General features: G+C 42.1%; 1 protein-coding gene across 2 annotated transcripts in view; it reads right to left on the bottom strand.

Moving 5' to 3' along the window:
* Positions 1 to 20,067, bottom strand: part of slc25a21 (solute carrier family 25 member 21) — an 82,974-nt gene that overhangs the window by 9,668 nt on the left and 53,239 nt on the right. For both annotated transcript variants that reach the window (XM_035610867.2, XM_047327213.1), the window contains 2 exons: positions 19,667 to 19,715; positions 8,130 to 8,213 (listed from right to left, as the gene is read on the bottom strand). In XM_035610867.2, the coding sequence (XP_035466760.2) occupies positions 8,130 to 8,213; positions 19,667 to 19,715 (133 nt within the window). The remainder of the gene's footprint in view (positions 1 to 8,129; positions 8,214 to 19,666; positions 19,716 to 20,067) is intronic.

Raw genomic sequence — 20,067 nt, 5'->3', positions numbered from 1 at the left:
GAGGGAAAGTAAAATGTTAAAGAATTTGTTGAATTATGGTTTTATCTGATGGCTTGTTAAGCACCAACTGATATTTGGATCAAACAGGATGCAGTCAAGAGCCGAGACACTACAGCTGGTTTCAGACATGGTGAACGCAGCGAGAGATGGTCCCAGACAGATGCTTTCACAACAGCAGGAACGTATCTGTAAGATTCAGGCGAGAGGTGGCTTCTGTGTAGATCGCACACTTGCCCACTGTGAATCTTCTGGAGATTCTCCTGCTGTATTCTGACATGGGCTCACTCTGACATTTTTTTTTCTCCAGGGGGCTGGCAGAAAAAGTTCTGGAAAATGTCTCTTTGACTGTCTGACAGCAGCTTTAGTCAATCAGGTAGTTTTGAATAAGTAGATTAGTTGATGGATTAAAAATTAATGAGCAAAAATAGCAAACATAACTTAGATTTAATGTTTTTATCTGATATATGTGATGGTGAAATAAATACATTTTGGGGTTTGGATGGTTAGTTGAACATGTCATATTATGACATTTTATAGACTGAATAAATCCATTAATCAAGAACGACCAGCAAAGTCTCTCTGTATACTGAAATGAACTGGTTGGAGTCAATGTGTGCCAACTTTGAGTTCCTACAATATGTCAATCATATCACAACAAGCCATATTCACATATTACCATTTGCGTCATAGGACTTAACAATCTGTACATGGTGCAACATCCTCTGTCCTAAACCCTCAACTCGAGTGAGGAAAAATATACTTCAGGGAGAGCCGCAAGTGAGGGATCCCTCTCCCAGGAAGAGCAACAAATGTTGCGTGAAGAGAGCACATCAACAAAATAATATTTAAAACATTTTGGGGTGATCAAATCTTTTAATGTTCGAAGGTATTAATGAAGACAACGAAGCATAAAGAACACAGCGTGCAGTTCTCCAACACCAGGACAAAAACAGGAACTAGACCAAGTAAGTGAAGTTGCCCTTAAAGGAGCATAAAAGTGCTGATGTATGGTTACTGCCCAATCGTTGGTAATAGTGAATGTACGGAGAAGACAGGACTCATACCAAGCTCACAAAATGGAAACATAAGGTATAATGCTGCCGTTTGGCGGCGTAACTACCAAGGAATATTTTCAAACCACAAACCTCCGTGAACATCTGCAGGAATTTGCGGAGGATATGACTTAAGAGTTTGTTTCATCGTTCGACGCTGGATGTTTCAAAAGACGGCGGCCGTGTAATTTTAGTCAATTTGTTAGTTTTTGCCTTTTGCTCAATCATATTTCCATCAATGATTTAAAGCATACTTAAAAAAGGCATTAAAAATAATAAAAGGACACTGAGTTATGTGTATAGAAATGCTGGCCACATTTAACACAAGCTGTAGTAAGCTAGCAATCTGTTTTATGGAGTATATTTACAGTGAGTGGACAATATTATTGATTGTTAGTTTTATGCAAATTCATTTGAATGCACCTGCTTAAACATAATTGAATCTATATTTATTTTTCTGGATCAAGATTGTGTTAAGCAGGGCGACGTAACAAAAGAAGAGGTCATTAACAATCACTTTGTGCACGACCAGTCCTTGATGTATACATGTAAGAAAATAGTAGTGTGTTTTCTGTTTTTGCAAAGGTGGCACAACGCATGTTTCGTATACATTCAGAAGTGCACACGTGCGTTTCCCTCATTCTTCTATATAGTGACAACAAGGGTAGAACAGTTCATCAGTTTGAACTTGTGAAGTTTACAGTAACACAGCAGGGCTTATTTTCCCCTATGGGAGATCAATAAAGGTTCATGGTACTAATTTTATGGCAAGTTGCCAATCAAATATTTGATTTTCAAATATTTTCTGTAAAAAAAAAATGTACGCCTGAACCTTCTGTCTAAATAAATTTTGAACTAAATATTCAGTCCATGGGAAAGGCAAAATATCCAAGATCCAATCAAAGCTTCAAGGGAGTTTCTTATTTTTTTAAATAATGCTTAATCGTTAATTTACACTATTGAATTTATTGACAAGTTTTCTACTCCACTGATTTAACATTCTGACTCGCAGAGGACAGAAATGATCAGTGCAGCAAAATCCTTTTTTTTATTACGTCTCTATTTTTACTCCGTCAAAACCTACATTACCCACAATGCACCATAACTGCAGGCAGGCTGCAGATTCGGGAGTGTTATGCTGGTGGAAGCTTCAAACAGCTAGTCTGCCAACAATTTAAATGTTTCTCTTCATCTTGTCCCACGAAAAACCAGAAACTATGAATGGATCTGCTACAGAGTATCGTCTGAGTGGACGCAGCCTGGTTCTTCCGTGCCACAGACCAGTGTTTTCCGAGAGACAGACGCAGATGAAAACAAACAAATTGCTTGTTTCAGTCTTTTCATGTGATGTGTTAACAGCTATGAAAATATAAAATATCAGGAGCCAAATCCTTTGAGTTGTCTTGCATCGTTCTAACATGGTGGTTAACAATGGCGTCATGGTACGAGCTTCTTTTACACATAATCCTAAGGCCTGAGAGAGAGAGGGTATATGCATTTCACAATCTAGGCTGTTCTCGTCTGTGGTTCCTTCATGGTAGAACCAGAACCTCTTCAAGATTCATCTTCTCCGAGATCACCTCCTCTCCTAACACCTTAACATGCCTAACTAGCAATTTGTGGAAACCTTTTCACCTCATCCTCTAAAATTTGTCTTATTGGTGAAATTTAGCCAAAAGCTTCAAGGTCTCTGAAGCTTTGGTGTTGTCGCTTTGGATAAACGTAAGTGCCAAATTAGTAAATGTAAAGTCACCAAACCAATTTTAAAGCGATGAAAGTCAAAAGCAAAGAGTAAGAGATATCTGCAAACATGCACAGGAGCACTACAGTGACAGCATCAGAGAGTGTTTCATGACCTACAATCAGTCAAAATATAGCAACTCTTCAACTCAGTTGCTTGCAGGTGACGAGAGAGAAAGAAAATATGAGCGAGTACATATTGATATTATACACAGGTCGGACGACAATGTGGCGTGACCGACTGCATCCTGCGAACAGTGGCTCTGGCTCTGTTGTGGCAACATTGTCTACAAGTCAACAGAGATGATCTTGGTCGATTGGGTCCGAGTGTAAATATTTTCGCTGCTGGCTCACATTCCCTCACCAAGTCTAACCGGAGAAGGACAGGCCACCACATGCACAGAATACACAGCAGTCAGGCTGCCGTCCAAAAAAACTGCAGCGAACCCCAACTAACTATCAAAACAATTGTCATCGGGTGGCAGCGCTTTTCCAAAAGTGCCGGCTGCCAGACAAACAGCTGACGACTTATCGGAGTCCAAGACGGCTACTTTGTATTCACATTGATTCTATTAAAATAGTTTTCGCTGCATGTGTACATTTCACGACCTCTAGCCTCATCTTCAAAAGAAGAAAGAAAAACGTGTCTCCATCTGTATCAGTCCCAACCCCACATACATATTTGTGTAGCTGCTCTCAGACATTTTCCAAAAATTTTCCAGAGGGAGCTGTGTGTGAAAACGCAAATGTCCACAGATTTTGCATTGAAATCAATGTATATGATCAAGTATATATGTTTTTTGCCCCCCAATACATCCTATCTATGGTTTACATTTTTGCTTATCCTGTCATTGAGACATTTTCTGCTGCTGCTTACTGCCCATAGGTGTAAAGAATACATCAACAGAGCGGGAGAGGAAAGTAGTGGAAATTATGACGGGCGTCAGCAATAAGAAAACTGTCACTCAGTTGGGACTACACATTAATAACCATTGCTGTGGCACATCTTGTTACAGAAATATATAAATAAATGTAGTTAATGAGATCTTACAATTGTTAATGATGAGTTCTGATCAGTCAGGAATAGGTTTTTAATATTAAGAGCTATTTACAGACCAAGTGGCTTGCAGGTGACAAAGAAAAAAAATATAAGGTAGTGCGTACTGATATCATACAAAGGTCGAATGAGGCGTGACCGACTGTATCCTGTGAACAGGTACACCGGCTCTGTTGTGGCAACATTGTCGACCGGTCAACAGATATGATCTTGGTCGATTGAGTCTGAGTGTAAATATTTTCAATGCTGGCTCACATTTCCACCGAGTCGAACCTGAGAAGGAGAGGCCAACACAATCGCACAGAAACCACAGCAGTGAGGACGCTGGTCCAAATCCCCCCCCCCCCCCCCCCCCCCCCCCCCCCGACAAAAAAAAATTGCAGTCAACCGCGACTAACTATCAAAACACTTCTCATCAGTTCGAATGATTATTGAGCAAACAGATTTCATCAACGCGTGATACTGGAAGCAAAAAAACATCTACATACATAAAATGGATTCCTCATATAGTTTGGATAAACAAGTCCTTTCAGTGAGACGGAAGGCCCTTCCCTCCACTCTCTGTCTCCATGCAAATAGTGGGCATTGGATTTCCCGGTTGTGGTCAAGCTGGGGAGCCACCAGGTGACTAAGGGGGGTATGAAATTTGCTAAAGAACAAATATGGCCTCTAGTGAGTGGCATTTATTTGAATTCTAATTTGATTTCCAATGTAAAGTACACACCATGTCCCTTTTTGGCTTTCCTAAACAAATGGCCTCCTGACCAGGAGGGAGGAGGATATGTGTCAACATGTATAGGTGTGTGTTTGTACGCATATGATTTGTCTATTATTTTCATAAACCTTTCCTTTTTTTAACAGCCTCCGTCTATTCTGGAGAGGAGTAATACTGACAGAACCACAGACACACTTGATTAAATAAACTGGCCAATAATAATCATCAGACACAAATTCTGGTTCTGAACTGAAGATACAGTATGTGCAACTGCATAAGGTAAAAAAAAGGTAAGTTAAAATATTATTGTCATTGGCAGATTTGTGATAATTTTCACAGGTCTGTCATGAGAAATATGAGCTGCACCAGGAACTTTTCAACATGTAAACAACCGGCATGCTTCATCTACAAATATTTGCACTTTCCCAGTGTATCCTGTCACCTTGTCACAGAGAGGGACAATGAAGCAGAATCACAAGTGGCCAGGATTCACTGGATGAAAGCAAAAACAAGGGTTTTCTTCAGTTGAACGAGCCGAGATAAATTCACATAATCCTGAGATCCTTATTTTAATACTTGCCTTGTGCAGTCTATGACGAGTTAGTCTCACGTAGACAGACCTCGTTGGTCGGGAAAAGGGCCGACCACGCGAGAGATATAAAACATGGTGGGAGCTGCTCCACTGGAGCCTACAGGCAGAGTTCTGGTTGCATTTCAGATTGAAAAACTCTGACGGCAGTAAGGAGCTGGACAAAAGCAAAGCCATGTGGGAGATGTTATTCATCCCACCATTGACTAAAACTATTACAAAACAACTAAACCATTATAAGATTCACTTATTACACGTTTACTATAATGTATTGTAATATACCATTATAAATATTTTGTACAATCTGTACTATTTGATTAATATACAATGATACATAAATACATACATATATACACAAATTTATACAAAACTTTTTTACTGTGTTCATATAATATTTTAAAATGTCTCCTTTGTCCTAAACGTGTACACTGGGTGGCACCCTGGAAAGCCTTAAATTAAGAGTTTTTTGTTTGTAATAAGTGTCATAATAAATTTGAATTGGCTGAATACATTGGTTGAGAGACTGAACTATGTATTTCAAAAAACAGAGACTGCTTATATATAGGGGCCAAGAATTAGGTGCTACACCCCTGATGGCACAGAACACATTCAGGGAAATAAAATCATTTTTGTGCTGTGAGTTAGATGAGAGCATTGATTTTGCTGGATGTCTGTACAATAAATATCCAGCAACCGCCAACGGACGGAGCAGACTGGAAATTAGCGAGAGAAACAACCTAGCTCTGTCCAAAGATAACAAAGTCCACCTTCCAGCTCCTCTGTGGCTCACTAATTAACACGGTGTGACTTGGACAAAAAACTGGGATGTGAAACGACATGAAGCTCTGAGCATGAAAGTAAATACGGAAACTTCCGTACTATACCTTTAAGTCGACGATACAAACCATGCCTGTGTCTCCAAAGCAAAACATGTAATCTGGTGGACACGCTTATCTGCACTTCTTCACACTTCCATGTATGTATATTTTTTTTTGCATGGGTGGTCCCAGCTGGAGTCGGCCCCCCAACACCCCACCAACCCTGCACCGTTAGTTCCAGGCATTACTCATTGATCTACTGTACGGAGGCCAACGCGCTCCGATGCGATGCGTGGACCCTTTTAATAATTTTGTGGCCACGCTTTGGGTCCCGACCCAGTCTCTGGATACCACACTGGTAAAGAATGCTTGAGAATAGACTCTTTTTGTTTGCCTCCAGACGGAAACACTTAACACATGCTCATGCTGCTGCACCCACATTCAACAGAAGAAGAAGAAAAAAAAAAAGTGTGGCCTGTAAGGCAATACACAACCTAGTGCTGGTGAACATAGTTCACACTTTCACACACTTATGAGAACAGCTACAGAAGATTTCATGCCAGATTTTCCAGATTTAATAACAACCTAATGTAAAATTTTGAGTTTTTGTTTTTTTTATCAGAAAGAAATCTGTAATTTCTGAGCTGCAACCGTATAAAATATATCTCTCTACTATATAAAATGTAAAGTCTATAGGTCTAGTTATTGTGTCCAGGGGTCACACATATGCACATTTCCATTTCTTTCTTCAGTTTAATCACTGAGTCTCCAACTGAGAGCTCAGGTTTCCTCCCTCATCGCCTTCGATGGAGTGAGGCTTGGCATTAGCACAGTCCATGAGCTGAAGGGAAATGTTTATTTTTAATAATAATTCTACAACAGTGGGGCTTTACACCATTTGTATAAATTATAACTAAGTGGTTTGGCCTGGAGGTAGGACTCAATGTGCTACTGTAGAGTGATTACATCCTCAAAAAAAATATACTGTTTGAGATAATTGGTCGACACCGAGAGAATCTTCCGTCTGTGGTAATTCCCTGACATGCCGTGGCTCTGCTGCATGAGCGTACAGTCAAATGTCCGTCAACATGGTATTGATGCCGTGTAATTTGGCAACCGTTTTATTTCTTCAGAGAGTTCTCTGGAAATTCATGCAGAGCTAATCCCTAGGACACACCCCAAAAGAAGTGCAGCAACACGGGCATTCAATTTCACACTCGGGTGTGAATGGGGTGAAGAGGGCACGGCTACTGTAGCAGGATAGCCGTGTCTGTTGAACTACAGCCAGCAGAGGATTTCCAACTGTCACGGGCCGGCCTCTCACCGTGCGCTTGCTCACACCTCGCAGCAGATCAACTTTATATCCGCTGTAAAGCTGTCGACTCGCCGTAAACAGAGCGAGTGGCAACCACTTTCTCCTACGCCTGCACTGTCTCACGGACCTGTCGCGAGGCGGGCAGAGGAGGAGGGAGCGTGTGGCGGGATGACTCTCTTTAGTTGGTTGTGAAAGTTTAACATAAGGCAATAAACATCTGTACTCTTATCCAATATGAGGTACAATGTGTTTTAAGGCACTTTCTGTGGGCTGTTGACAGACACAACAGCTGTCTTAAAGCGACCAACACCTTCAGCTTTCCACTCACAACGCCTCCCTACCACCATATCTTTTGAGTTACATTTGAATAAAGCAGCATGTTTGGTATAAATGTCAGTCTTTGTTGACTAAACACCATTATCCCTGATACACTGTCAATCTAATTGCGACAATTCCTTTTCCTCAACAGATCATTTGAGATGATAAAAAAAGGCCTTAATATGGTTTAAACAGAAAAAAAATTACCAGATGGATTGATTTATTGTGTTTAGTCCGTAATACTCTTGAAATGTATAATTGACATAATGGGCTCACGTGGTGTTGGACTGTACAGATTGACACCTCTGGTTGACTTGTGTATTTCAACTTTTTCTTTACAACATAATTTGAATTTTTAAAATGCCTTTTTGAGTTTACATGAATTGTTTTTGTGGTTGTAAAATCAACTTTACCATTGAGGTGCAAACAAGAAGACAGAAGTCACCAGTGTTTTGAAGAAACTGTATTTCTAACTTGTGACTTTTTTCTCCCCATTGTTGACAACAACTGTTATGGATAACCTACCCTTCATTGCGGAAGATGGTGCGGAAGCAATCGCCAAGGCTCTTGTAGCTGTTGGGGTCACTGGTTCCCCTCTGGATCTGGAATCTGCAATGACAAAGTTCTTATTAAAGCTTTCATCAGTATAAACATTATATACACCAGCGTCACGTTCAGACTAGATTCTATATAAGGCCTTTATCTCAGGTTATTCTTAAATTCAGCAAACAAACGCAGATACTGTCTGTGAGAGGCTCATATCGGACAATCCATAAAAGTGGTCTGGCTCTAGTAAAATGCATAATCAAACATATCTAACCCTTTATCATAAATGAGCTCATGTGTCTACTCAATTTCCCTCATCAGGCTTTTTGCCTACTCTGTTAAATGAGAGGCTCCTACTACCAGCCCCCTCTCAAAGCACAGGGGAGAAGTCAAACATTTGTTTAACCCAACCAATCCAATTAGCCACCCAACTCCCCAGGACCAGGCCTTTTGCGGCAAGCTCTTCAGCCGCTAACATGCTAGTAAGCCAATTGTAACAGCTCTTCAGTTACGTGTAAATCTTTAATACGATGGAGCCAGTCGAAGGCCCTTTTGTTATAGCAAACATGCTGGTACCACCCTAATAACGGTGGGCAAGCTGTGTGTAAATCTTTTACATAAAGAGACCAGTTGAAGGTGGAAGAATGAATATAACTGTTGCTTGTTAGAGATAGATTTAAGTATTGGTAGACTAAGGAAATAATTAGAGATTTAAAAGACGTGCTCCAGAAAAACACATCAAACTAAATGGCCTGTTAAGATTACAGTCTTGATATTTCAATTGGTTTTATGGGTTTCATTGGTCAGTCAGAGATTTAACTGTGAGACATAACTTGAATAGTTTTTTTAAAAAGAGAGACGTGAAGAGAGTAGGAGGGTATGGGACAAGAGAAAGATTCCCTCATATGGCTTCAACTGCCAGGCCACAAGGTCAGCAGTAAGTCGTCCACGCGGGTGCCTGATGGGGCCATAAAGAGCCCCCGGGCTCCGGTGGAGGGGGGAGTTTAGTGGGGTGAGCGGCCTTTCATAACAGATTAACATCTTAGAGGGGTGTCCCTCAAATCCTATTTGGTGGATTCCCAAATAGCTTGTAACCCGCTCCTGAAAACCAGTTAAAACAGCATAATAAATAGATGTCTGACACCATATTAAAGAGAAGAAGAAAAGAAGGACTCCAGGTATGAGCGGACGGTGGAATAAAGGGTACAGGGGGGACCTGGAAGATTTAAGACTACTGGGACTTGTAAACAAATTCAAATCTGGCTTAATTGAAGGCATATGACTGTGGGGTCAAGGATGGTAGAGACCATGTCCCCAGTCTCCTCTTGTCTTCCTGCATTGCCTGCCCCGACCCGAAACCAGTCCACAGAGAGTGGGGTTGCCCGGGCTGTGGTCCAGTTCCAGCCCCCTGACTCCACTTGTGACCCCAGGGTCACCTCATTTCCTCATGGCCCTCTCCTACCCTGCCATAAAAGCCTTGGGACCAAACAGCAAGGCCCAGGGAGTGGGAGATAATAGGGAGGACCAGAAGAACTTGTGGCAGCAGGGGGACGGTCAGGCCCCTGGCTAGGAAGTTGCTAATGTTGCTTTTCACACCAACCAACAGTGGAGAATAAGACTCAGAGCAGTGTAAAGCATCATTAATGTCTGTTTTCAAGTATTTGTGACTACAGACAAAAAAGCTTTAGTTTTCATTAATAAGGCCTCAGTGAATAAATAGATAAACTAAAGGTTGTCTAAAGAAAAAGCAAAAGATTGCCTTCATAACTCCAGCAGATTCACTTGGCCTTGGAGTTGGCCATGCGGATCGTAAACTCTGCAGACAGAAGCCTCGTGGAAAACCCTGGGGATTCTTTAAAGCACACCGCTCGGAGCATCTCGTTCAATCATCAGCCAAAGCTATAGGAGACAGAGTATACTCAGAGGTGATGATATCTGCGAGTTCATCAAGACTCCCCCTCTTACATCCAACTCTCCCTGTGTTTATGCTTTACAGGCCCCTGAGCCGCCTAGGTGAGGGTGAAGGCGAGGGCAGGTTGGTTCTCCTGTGAGTGAGACAAGCACTCTGGGGTAAATAATCCTAAGGACCTCGTCCACCTGACCTCCACTGCCTATAAAAGTACAAATTCTAGGCATCCACAGGGAAGTCAAAAAGGTAAATGAGGGCGGCGAAGCTGGCTCCAGCGCCATTCTTTGTATTTTTATGGACAGGAGCGCAGCGTTTGAGGGCCTTGCAAGGCTGTGTCCGCTCCCGGACCCCGGTGATAATGGGCTCGAACTGGGGACCAAAAAGACAGGCTGTCACCTCAGAGAAGACGAGATGTTGAGGTAGGGCTCATTAATGCTGGTGTTAAAAAATGCCTATGGGAAGGTGTAGGGGGAGTTATTAGGTTGATCAAAAGGCCGAGGTTTGATGGGCTTACTTTTAAAAGGGGTAGGGCAAACTTTTTAGGGGATCTCTTAAAATATGCCCTATTAAATGAGGGGTATTCCCTCTGTGGCACTCAAAGTGTGGCAATTTTGATGACTTGCTCAGTTTAAAATTTAGGGTCTAATATGAAATCCTGTTTATAGCTGCTCAGACAGTTTGACATACAAATAAACAACCTACATAGCCTTAATGACCATTTAAAATGTGTAATTATCTTTTGCTTCATATTATATTGTAATATGTCAAACTGCAATTTTCTCTAAGTATGAATGATATGATTTATGTGTGTTGCACTATATTTGGATTGGTTGCTTCAGTGAGAGCCTTGATCTACTCCTGCCGACTCCTGTGGAAAGTGTTTTTTTCGACAAAAAAAGAAAGGACAGTCAAAATAAGATTGAAGGAGGAGTCTAACTGAATCACCGGGGGGAGGGATGAATTTTTCATGTTAGATCTGAAGTGCATTAGACAATCCAGAAGGCAACATAAAGGGAAAATCTATTTTTTACAGCTAGACAGTTAATTTTAATGAGCAGGATCATAAAGATGGTAAAAGTCCATTGCATTGGTACATGAGGTTAAGAGCGCTCTTCCGAACTAAATGGTCCAACATAGCAGATGCGGCCAATTGTGACTTTAGCCATCCAACTGTGCTTCAGGGTCAAAGAATGTAATCAAAAATAAGAGGGTCCCTTTTGGTTCCAATGACTGCTTGTTTTGATCATGCGTTGTTGTTGACAACAGTGCTGACTGACTCAGAGAGAATAAAAGGGTGTAAGACAAACAGTATGACACTTGACGTTTAAGCACTTTTAGTGTAGCACTAAAACATGCCTTTATTTATTTGGGACCTACTCCAAAATCTTGATAACCGGCGCTCTTGTTCCTACGTGGTTTGCGCTCGTTGCAAGTCGTTTTGGACAAAAGTCTCTGCCAAATAAAGTGTTTAAGCACGGCAGACAGAGGCCAATAAAGACAGATCTTTGGAGAGCGGAATAGAAAAATAAAGTTGAGTTGAAGAAGTCGCAAGATGCAAGCAGAGGGGAAGTGATAAACCTTTGGCGCTTGTGACACGGCAGGCTGCCAGAACTTGATCTGGACCAGGCCAGGTTGTGTTTCTCCAGCATCATTGGCCTACTGGACCTGGGAAAGCCAAGGTTAGATCGCATGGTTTTGGTGCGGATAAGGGAGAAGAAATTACTCTGACTGTTAAAAGACCTACGACGTCCTCCGTCACTCAGGATTCTTTCTCACACCGATAAAACTGACTCCTCTGATTCCCTACGGTGATGTTGGGACCAGTTTGCTGATCCAGATGTCTGCTCATATACTGTGACCTCTGTGACCAGAGATCAGGCTGCATTACCGTGGAAGAGTAGGAAAAGAGCTGCATAAAACAGCACAGGGACAGGCTGGGCAGGTCCAGGCCAAGACGGAGACTCAGATGTTTTGAGCATTACATACTTCTGGTTGACTGATAGATCACTCTATGTGTTAGAGTGGACTGTAACAAATTTAGAAAGCCACTAATGCCTAAGTGGAGCAGATAGGTGGAAAAAATGAGCAGCCTTACTGAAATTTCCAGAAAGTGGTTGCATAGCAAATAGGATTTCTTGGGTGTTTAAACAGGGGTCTCTTAAACTCTGCCAAGTGCTGTTAACTGAAATTATGGTACTAACATTAGAGCTGTAGTTTTAAATATAGCATGATAAAACTGTAAAAAATTATGTATATATATTACAACAGCGCACCAAATAGAAAACACCAAGAATTTAAATAATACTTTTTATGCAGACCTAAGAGAATTCCTTAAGTAAACACTTTCTTTCACAGAAACTAAACTAGACAATTTAGGAAAGCGATGCAAGAGAGATGATGGCAGTCCATGCAAACTTGTTTGGGATGAGCCGGTTATAGACTGGCACAGGCAAGCAACAGTGACAGCCACTTTGATGTGAGGAAACGCTGCAGGATTTTGGAGACTCCCCTATCAGCAAGTAACCGCTGGCTATAACACAGTGCGCTCCAGACAGAGGACAACTGCCTGGCATTCTTCTCTATTACTACGTTGCAGTCTCGTCCTTGCTCTGCTTTGACAGGCCAACACACCAAAAAAATGAATATTTTAAACTGGTCTTTATTGTTGCTTTTGACTCATCTCAGATTGTCATTGTATTCTTAATTCCATTTAATCATTTTTCATTTGAGGAGTTTTGGGTGTGATGATACTCATTTAGACAAAAGCATAAATGGATAGAGGTACTTACAGTACTGTAAGGGAAATAGCATTCACTTCTCCATTAGGCTTTCCCTTCATCATTTATCTGACATATACATCTTTCTCAGACAAATGCTACTCTTGTTCTAAACTGGTATTACTGAGTAAGATCCAAAGATGAAGACTCCAGGCAAGTGCAGACTATACCCACTTAAAATGGACCCCAACCAGATCCTGTACCCCTTATTTTTAAGTGCAGTACAGCCATACAAGTGATATGAAGAATTATGGATTCAGTCAGTGACCTTTGAAAGTAGCAGCCACGCAAAGGTTTTTAAACAAGCTTGAAATACATATGCACTGGACAAAGCAACAAGATTGAGGAATTTAGGAGGTTACTTGCGCAGGTCTTTGCAGTTAATCTTGACCCAGAAAATCTCTGCAATTACATACATAATCCAGCGTACGGCTCGCAAAATTTAAAGTATTATCGTTTGTGGCTGTGAGGACTTTGTGTGGGTACTTTTTGATGTTCAGTCTATTGATCTGTGGTACCCCAGGGACAAAAACTTCATCTTTCACCTTCAATGTATCTTTTAAGGCGAGAAGAATGAGGAAGTCTGAAGATGAAAAAACAAACATGCAGCTATTGTGAACACTTAAACAAAGAGACAGCACAGGCGGCTTCTCGTCCATGCATAAACTTTGACAGCTGCCTTCTTGTGTGCTTGTTAGAGATTTGACCAAAGCACATTTTCGGGGAGAACTTCAAGGACAAGACTGCTACATGCGAGTACACCATGTACAAATTAATTGTTGTGGAGAGTGTGTACACAACAGAGTTCGGTGCAGGGATCACGCTGAGCCCTTAAGTGAACAACACTCTGAAGTACAGATGATCGACTACGTCACCAAAGCGCTAGGTGAAAAGGCAAACTCACATGCTTAAAAACGGCTTGCAAGAGATTGGCAAAGGGTGATGGAGGTGGGATAAAGGATGTCCTGCATGTGTGAGTTTTGACAGTCAGAAAGAAAAAGATGGGGCAGCAGGGGGGCAGCACTGTGGTTTCAGCACAGTCAGGGTCTAGTGAAATCAAAGCACACAATGCCCCAACTCTGTAATTAGTGTACTGGAATGTGAACCCCTTCACTGATAATGATTACAGGTGCTCCGGTACGACGCACACACACTGACATGCACATCTGCTCTTTATGTGTACCTTTATCTATAGCTGAATTTTTTTCAATTCATTTGTGACTGCAAGTTACATCCACAACATCTGTGCGTAACAACAACATCTGTGACAACATTAAAAGTAAATGGTCAGTGTTTTTGAAGTGTTATCTTTCTGGTATTTTTTTTTTGTAAGGAAAAGGTTGAGAAGAAATGAATGTTGCAGTTACATGGTTTATGAGACCACCAGGATTCCCATTATCAGGTCTCAAATTTCACATTGTGCCATAAATTAGAATTAACATGTGAATCTGAGTGTGTAGTTATTTCCTCCAAGTACAATATGTTTCACCCGTCTGTTGGTTGGTTGGATGGTTTGTTTGTTAGCAGGATTATGCAAAAACAACAACGAAAGTTGGTGGAAGGATGGGCCAAGAAAGAACACAGAATTTTTTTTTAACATTGCGAAATAAGGCATTTGGACATTTTTACAGATTTCCCAGGGAATAATTCTTGGGTCTTTATTATATATATATATTGGTCAGATATATGTCTGTCTGAAATCTTAGGATTTGTTTATTTGATTGTGTTGTGTATAGTTATAGAACATTAATCTAAGCAGCGAAAACCTCAAATATGTCCCTCATATATATGGTATCTACAGAACTGTTCAGTTTATTGAAAGATTGCATTTGAAGCAAATAAGGTTAAAATATAACTAAGGTATGGTTAAGACTTGGCTAACCATTAATGGCAACCGGTTATTAAAGTGCAGACGTTAATTGCAGATCATTGATATGATGTGAACTCTCGCCAACAACTTAACACTGGATATACAAAGCCATTCCCCAGCCCGAACCACCACACCTTTTGCTTTTTTGTATTGCCACACATAGGGCACACTGCTTCGTGTACAGTCACTGCACGGAGATCACGAGGTGTAGAATCACTCCACATTTAGACGGGACATACTGGAGGGATTGCACATGACGGCATGACTGAGGTGCAAAGGCATCACACTTCCAAAGCTCAGCTTTTCTCCTGAAAAGACTTCCTGCCAGACTTCCAAATGGGACACTCAGCTCACTTCCACTGAAGCAATGCGCAGACTGAGCTTGGGTTTTCCTCGTTGCATGAGGCATGTGTTTGAGTTTACACTGGGAGTGAAGTCCTGCCCTGCAGACTCACAATGCCGGGGGGATTAAGGGCCAGCTTCACGACCGCTGACCTGCCTGCTCCTTTACAAGGAAAGATCAGCCATCAGGCTGCTGCTGCTTTGTGCCCTGCTGTTTGAGGGTTGTGTCAGGGATTCCTCCATAAGTGCAACGGGGTTCACCAAGCAGTTGGGGGCAAACGGAGGTGGAGGCGGGTGAGAGGAGGGGTGAAGCCTCTGGGCCATCCTCAGCACTGTCGCAAGTTCCCAAAGAGACTGAACGTCATCTGTCAAAGCTCTCATCAAAGATCACTTTCAAGCCCCCCAAGTGGGGAACACTTTCATGCGTGCTGTGACCAAATGGAGGTAGTGTTGCCATGGATACTGCCGCGAGCAAGGGCCAGGACCAGGTTTTTCCAATCAGGCATGAAAAGGCTACTGGCAGGCTTTGTGGTTTGCAGTGACTCTGACAGGCATGTCATACAACACAATTTACAGAATTGCATAATTCAATACAAATCTTCTGAAACACATGTACAACAGGGATTTAGAACAAAACATTAAATAATCGCTCAACAAACTACAAATTCAGAAGTAATGATAGAAGTTTAAACAATGCATTCCACTTGATGTTGATGACGTAGTTATATAATAGGGTCTTTATTAAAAAAAGGTTGTGGCTGATTCAACAACAGGCGAACTAAGATGGTTGCTGAAGAACTCAAACCACATTTGACATGTAAAAACTGTTAATGGTCAGCGGGAGGAGTTAAAGAGCTGGATGACGTGTTGTTATCTAAGAAAGGAAAGACGACGAATGGGAGAGCACGAAAAACGGCGAGGGTGTAGAGGGACAACGGAGGCGGCGGCAGCGGAGGGGGAGTGGCTAATTCAATAAGTTATGCAGAAAATACCTCTTTGGTGCTTATTATGGCAAACATCAGTTAATGTGCACGCCGCAGAAACTGCAGGAAGTTCACAATGACAGCAGAGGTTGGTCGGGCAGACGCGGACATGGGAAAGGCGTGGTTTTCGCCGTCTGGGCGGAAGGTGAAGGGGGTGATGGGAAGTTTCTTTCAGATGAGCATGGTGATGTTTTACGCATGCATGCGCATAAAGGGTGGAGCTCCATGTAACAGGATCTCGACATGAAGGGAAACGCAGGCTCACTGCAACTCTCTAATGAGAGGGAGAACCTGATCAGAGTCAGATGGGGCGCCCCGAGCGCACAGCCCCCTGCAGAAAGTGCCGCCCGACACCCTTTGTTACCTCCAAGTGAGCTGAGACCAGCCCATGAACCATGTAACTAGGTGGTTTCCAGGTTAATGAAAAGCTGTAACTCCGGTCCCACTGTCTCTCTCTGCCTAACTGACGACTACCCTCCCTCCCCACACTGCACCCTCCATCTTCACCCCAACATTCTTGCCCCTACCCATGAAGAGGGAGCTGGGTGGGTGGGGGTGGGTGGGGGGGGGGGGGGGGGGGGGGGTCAGAGTCAGGGGCAATTAACTGTTTACTTTGTGTGAACTATGCTACATTTACATTTTGGGCCGATTATTATCCAAAATGAGCGTAACGTGTCCGTTTCTGGATTCAGTTGAATCTTTGATTGGGTGTATTAAAATCACGAAACAGAACTGTCACTGTTGCACATTTGGAGTTGAATGCGTGAAAAATACTAGAATACTACCGTTCTTCTCCAACATACCGTGATTTATTCCCTACCGATATAGGTGATTTTTCCTTCATCCCACTGATAACCATTACGGAGCTTCATCCTGGTCTGCATCTCATTGTGTGTGTGCATTGACAACGAAACTTAACTTTATATAGGACAATTAATATATTTGTCATTTTAATGAACTAAATTAGGCTTTTGATGTTTTATTCCATTTTAAATTGAGCGTTGGACTGTTGGTCACCTTCAGCTCCGGACAAAGTGATGAGCAAATGAAGCAGAAAAAAGAGGCAGTGATAAATTAATAAAAATATAATCTACAGATTAACCAAAAGAGAATAACTGTTAGTTTCAGATCTACGAACTGGTGCTCTTCACTTATTGAAGAGTCAAATGTTCTATTCAAGCTAAAAACAATTGTGTAAATAGCAATTTTCATTGTATTATTGTATCATCATCATCATTTTTTTTAAGACACTGAACTTCTACCAGCCTGTCGCACAACTACATGCAATGCATCCACGTGCTTATCTCACAATGGCAAATGAAGATATAGACATCCAACACAACGATGAAAGAGAATGTGCGTCAGTCTGATGGAAGGTGGGCTCTGCAGGACTCCCTCAGATGTAAGATAGATGTTCCTGTTAGCAAAGGTGAGTAACCGGGGTCATGGCTCAACTGGTCAGTGGGCACTCCGCGGGGAGTAAAAGCCCAAACAACAAAGGCAAAATTACACGCTGTGAATCATCTGACAAGACTTTCACCTTTTAGGTCCTATGCATGTAGCAACGTCCAGTGAGGTAAGATGTTTTATTGGCCTATTTGAAAGCAAAACTTAGTGTTTATAACTTTTGTTCTCAGCTAATAATTGTCATAATGGACTTGCTTTCCTTCTCTGATTGATATCTAATGAGTAGTCGAAATTTGGTGCGGTCAATGGCACTGAAACTTATGCTTCAAACTTCTTTTAAATCCCTGGAATTTAGCTCTTCATTTATGTGCCAAAGCAGTCGTCTTGGAAGATGAATCTGTACTCTGACATTTTTTTAAGATTCGTAATAGTATTTGGCTTCTGGTGGAGTGTCGCTACTTCGAGGGTTGCGGGTAATCCTCAATCTGCAGTTCACAACCCCCTTCTACTCCCCCTGAGAGACAGAGGAGACAGACAAACCCTCACTTGGAAAAGTAGGTAAACATCAGCTCCCAGACAGATACACATTTTGTCAAGTTCCCCCCCTAAAAAAACAGAAGAAGAAAAAAAGAAAAAAATCTCTTTGATTCCGACTTGGTGGAAAAAAGTAAATTTGCTCCAGTTGCTGTTCAATTTGGACCAGTGGACATTAAAGCCGGAGCCGGAGCCTAATAAGAGCCATGCCGGAGAGAGAGAGAGCCAGTGGAAGTGTGTCTGCGTCTGATTCTCGGCTCCAAGGTTTCTGCTAATAGATTTCAGCTCCCTCTCCGTCCCAATTAGCTGGCATGCATGCCTACTTTATAATTTCATGTGTGGATATTAAGTGTGTGAACAAGTGTGGGAACATGCATATACTGTATGCATGCATATCTATATATATGTGCTGTATTTCTCTGGGTGTGACTCTTATTCCTAGTACACAATAACCTTGTATAGTTTTAACAATTAACATTATCTAAATGTCAATAGTAAAAATAAACATGAAAGACTTTTCTTTTTCTTCTTTTTTTGTCCTGAGCTGAGACCAAGAGGAATCGATTTACACAGACGTTCATCAACACAAACACATGGCGACGCAAACAGAAAACAAACAGATAAAGCTGTCCAGTTTTAGAGCAGCTTTTATCACTTTTTAAAGGAAGAGCATTACAAAGAAAATAGAGAGTGCACTTTTAACCCTGACCCTGTGTGAGGACGGACGGCCAAGGGTCCGAGACTTACCTGCAATAAACCCCCTCAGCCTTCTACACGTGACCATAAATCACGCCGTGTGCCTTCGAAGTATCGAGTATCGACTAATACAACCGCTGCTCACCCTCTGCTTTTATCCCCGCGTTTCCTCCGGTGTTCTGGTGGTGGTAATGCCTTCAAAGTGCAACCATCTCACTTTTTTAAAAGGCACACTGGGCAATTTATTTACCAAGAAACTGCTGCCATAAATGACAGAAAGAGCAGTACAATTTACTGACAAGTAGCGAATGGGGCAGGGGGGCTCAGAACGAAGCCAGAGGTCTTGGCTGGGCCTGTGAAAGACTATAAAGCTTTAGTAGTAGCCCACGACCTGTTTATGGCTGGCTGAGACACTGTGGTGTGAGGCTCTTGATCACTCTGCCGCTCAGGACTGCTGCCGCTCTTGCATAACAGGAGATGCTAACGGAAAACAAGGCATCAAGCAAAGCGAGTGCAGTTAGAGGCATCTGATATATTCGGCTGCAAGTCCGCGTCTCTCCGAGGAACCGCAGGCTCAACGAAAAAGGAAAAAAAAAAATGTCGGATCCCTTTTTTTCTTAAATTAAGTAATAAGGTAAAAAAAATTGGAGTGATTTGAAAACATAAAACATCTAACGTTAACACTGTGTGGGGAAGGAATGGGTAAATGATGCGTTTCATTTTCCACAAAATGTCTAGGGCTTTTGGCATCGGTGCCCATTTGAGTGGAGAATGAGTGCAGCGCTTGCCAGGCTCGCCGAGCTGGAGGAAAAAAAAAGAAAAAAAAAAAAGACCTGGTATGCGCGGAACTTCACTACATAGACCCAGATGCCCACCGCGAGGATTCAGAGCAGATGTGAACTAAAATGGCTTTCTCATAAGTAGCTTAGGTAACGTTTGCACAAAAAGATGGGGAAGAAGAAGTGTGTGATTTTCCAGGTAAAGAACGTGTGGCTCACCTCGTCTTCACCACATCGAGGGGATGCATCAAGCAGATCTCCACCAAACCTAGAAGAAAGAAAAAAAACCCCAGCCATGATCAGTTACTTTAATAACCACGGACATGTGGATGAATGCTGGTAGTTGTGTTCTCAGTTCAACAACTCATGGAGAGTTTCTCTCAAGAGCTTCCTTTCTACACAGCTTGTGCACTAAGGGGTGATGACGTAGCCTCCTCATTAATGTAACTACACATCAGAGGCAACAGTGGCTGCAGAGGTACACGGGGGCTGCGACAACTGGGACTCGCTGCTTGACCTTTGTCCAGCAAGATACCAAAAAAACTAGGTAGTTCTCTTCTTTTCTGGAACGCACGCCAAGCAAACCTGTTAAATGTCTGCAATAAGTGGTCTATGAATGA

Source organism: Scophthalmus maximus, chromosome 15, assembly GCF_022379125.1.
Source record: "Scophthalmus maximus strain ysfricsl-2021 chromosome 15, ASM2237912v1, whole genome shotgun sequence".
In the NCBI taxonomy this organism is placed as follows: Eukaryota; Metazoa; Chordata; class Actinopteri; order Pleuronectiformes; family Scophthalmidae; genus Scophthalmus; species Scophthalmus maximus.
Note: the sequence above shows the minus strand (reverse complement) of the source record. Positions and strands in the feature narration are given on the sequence as shown.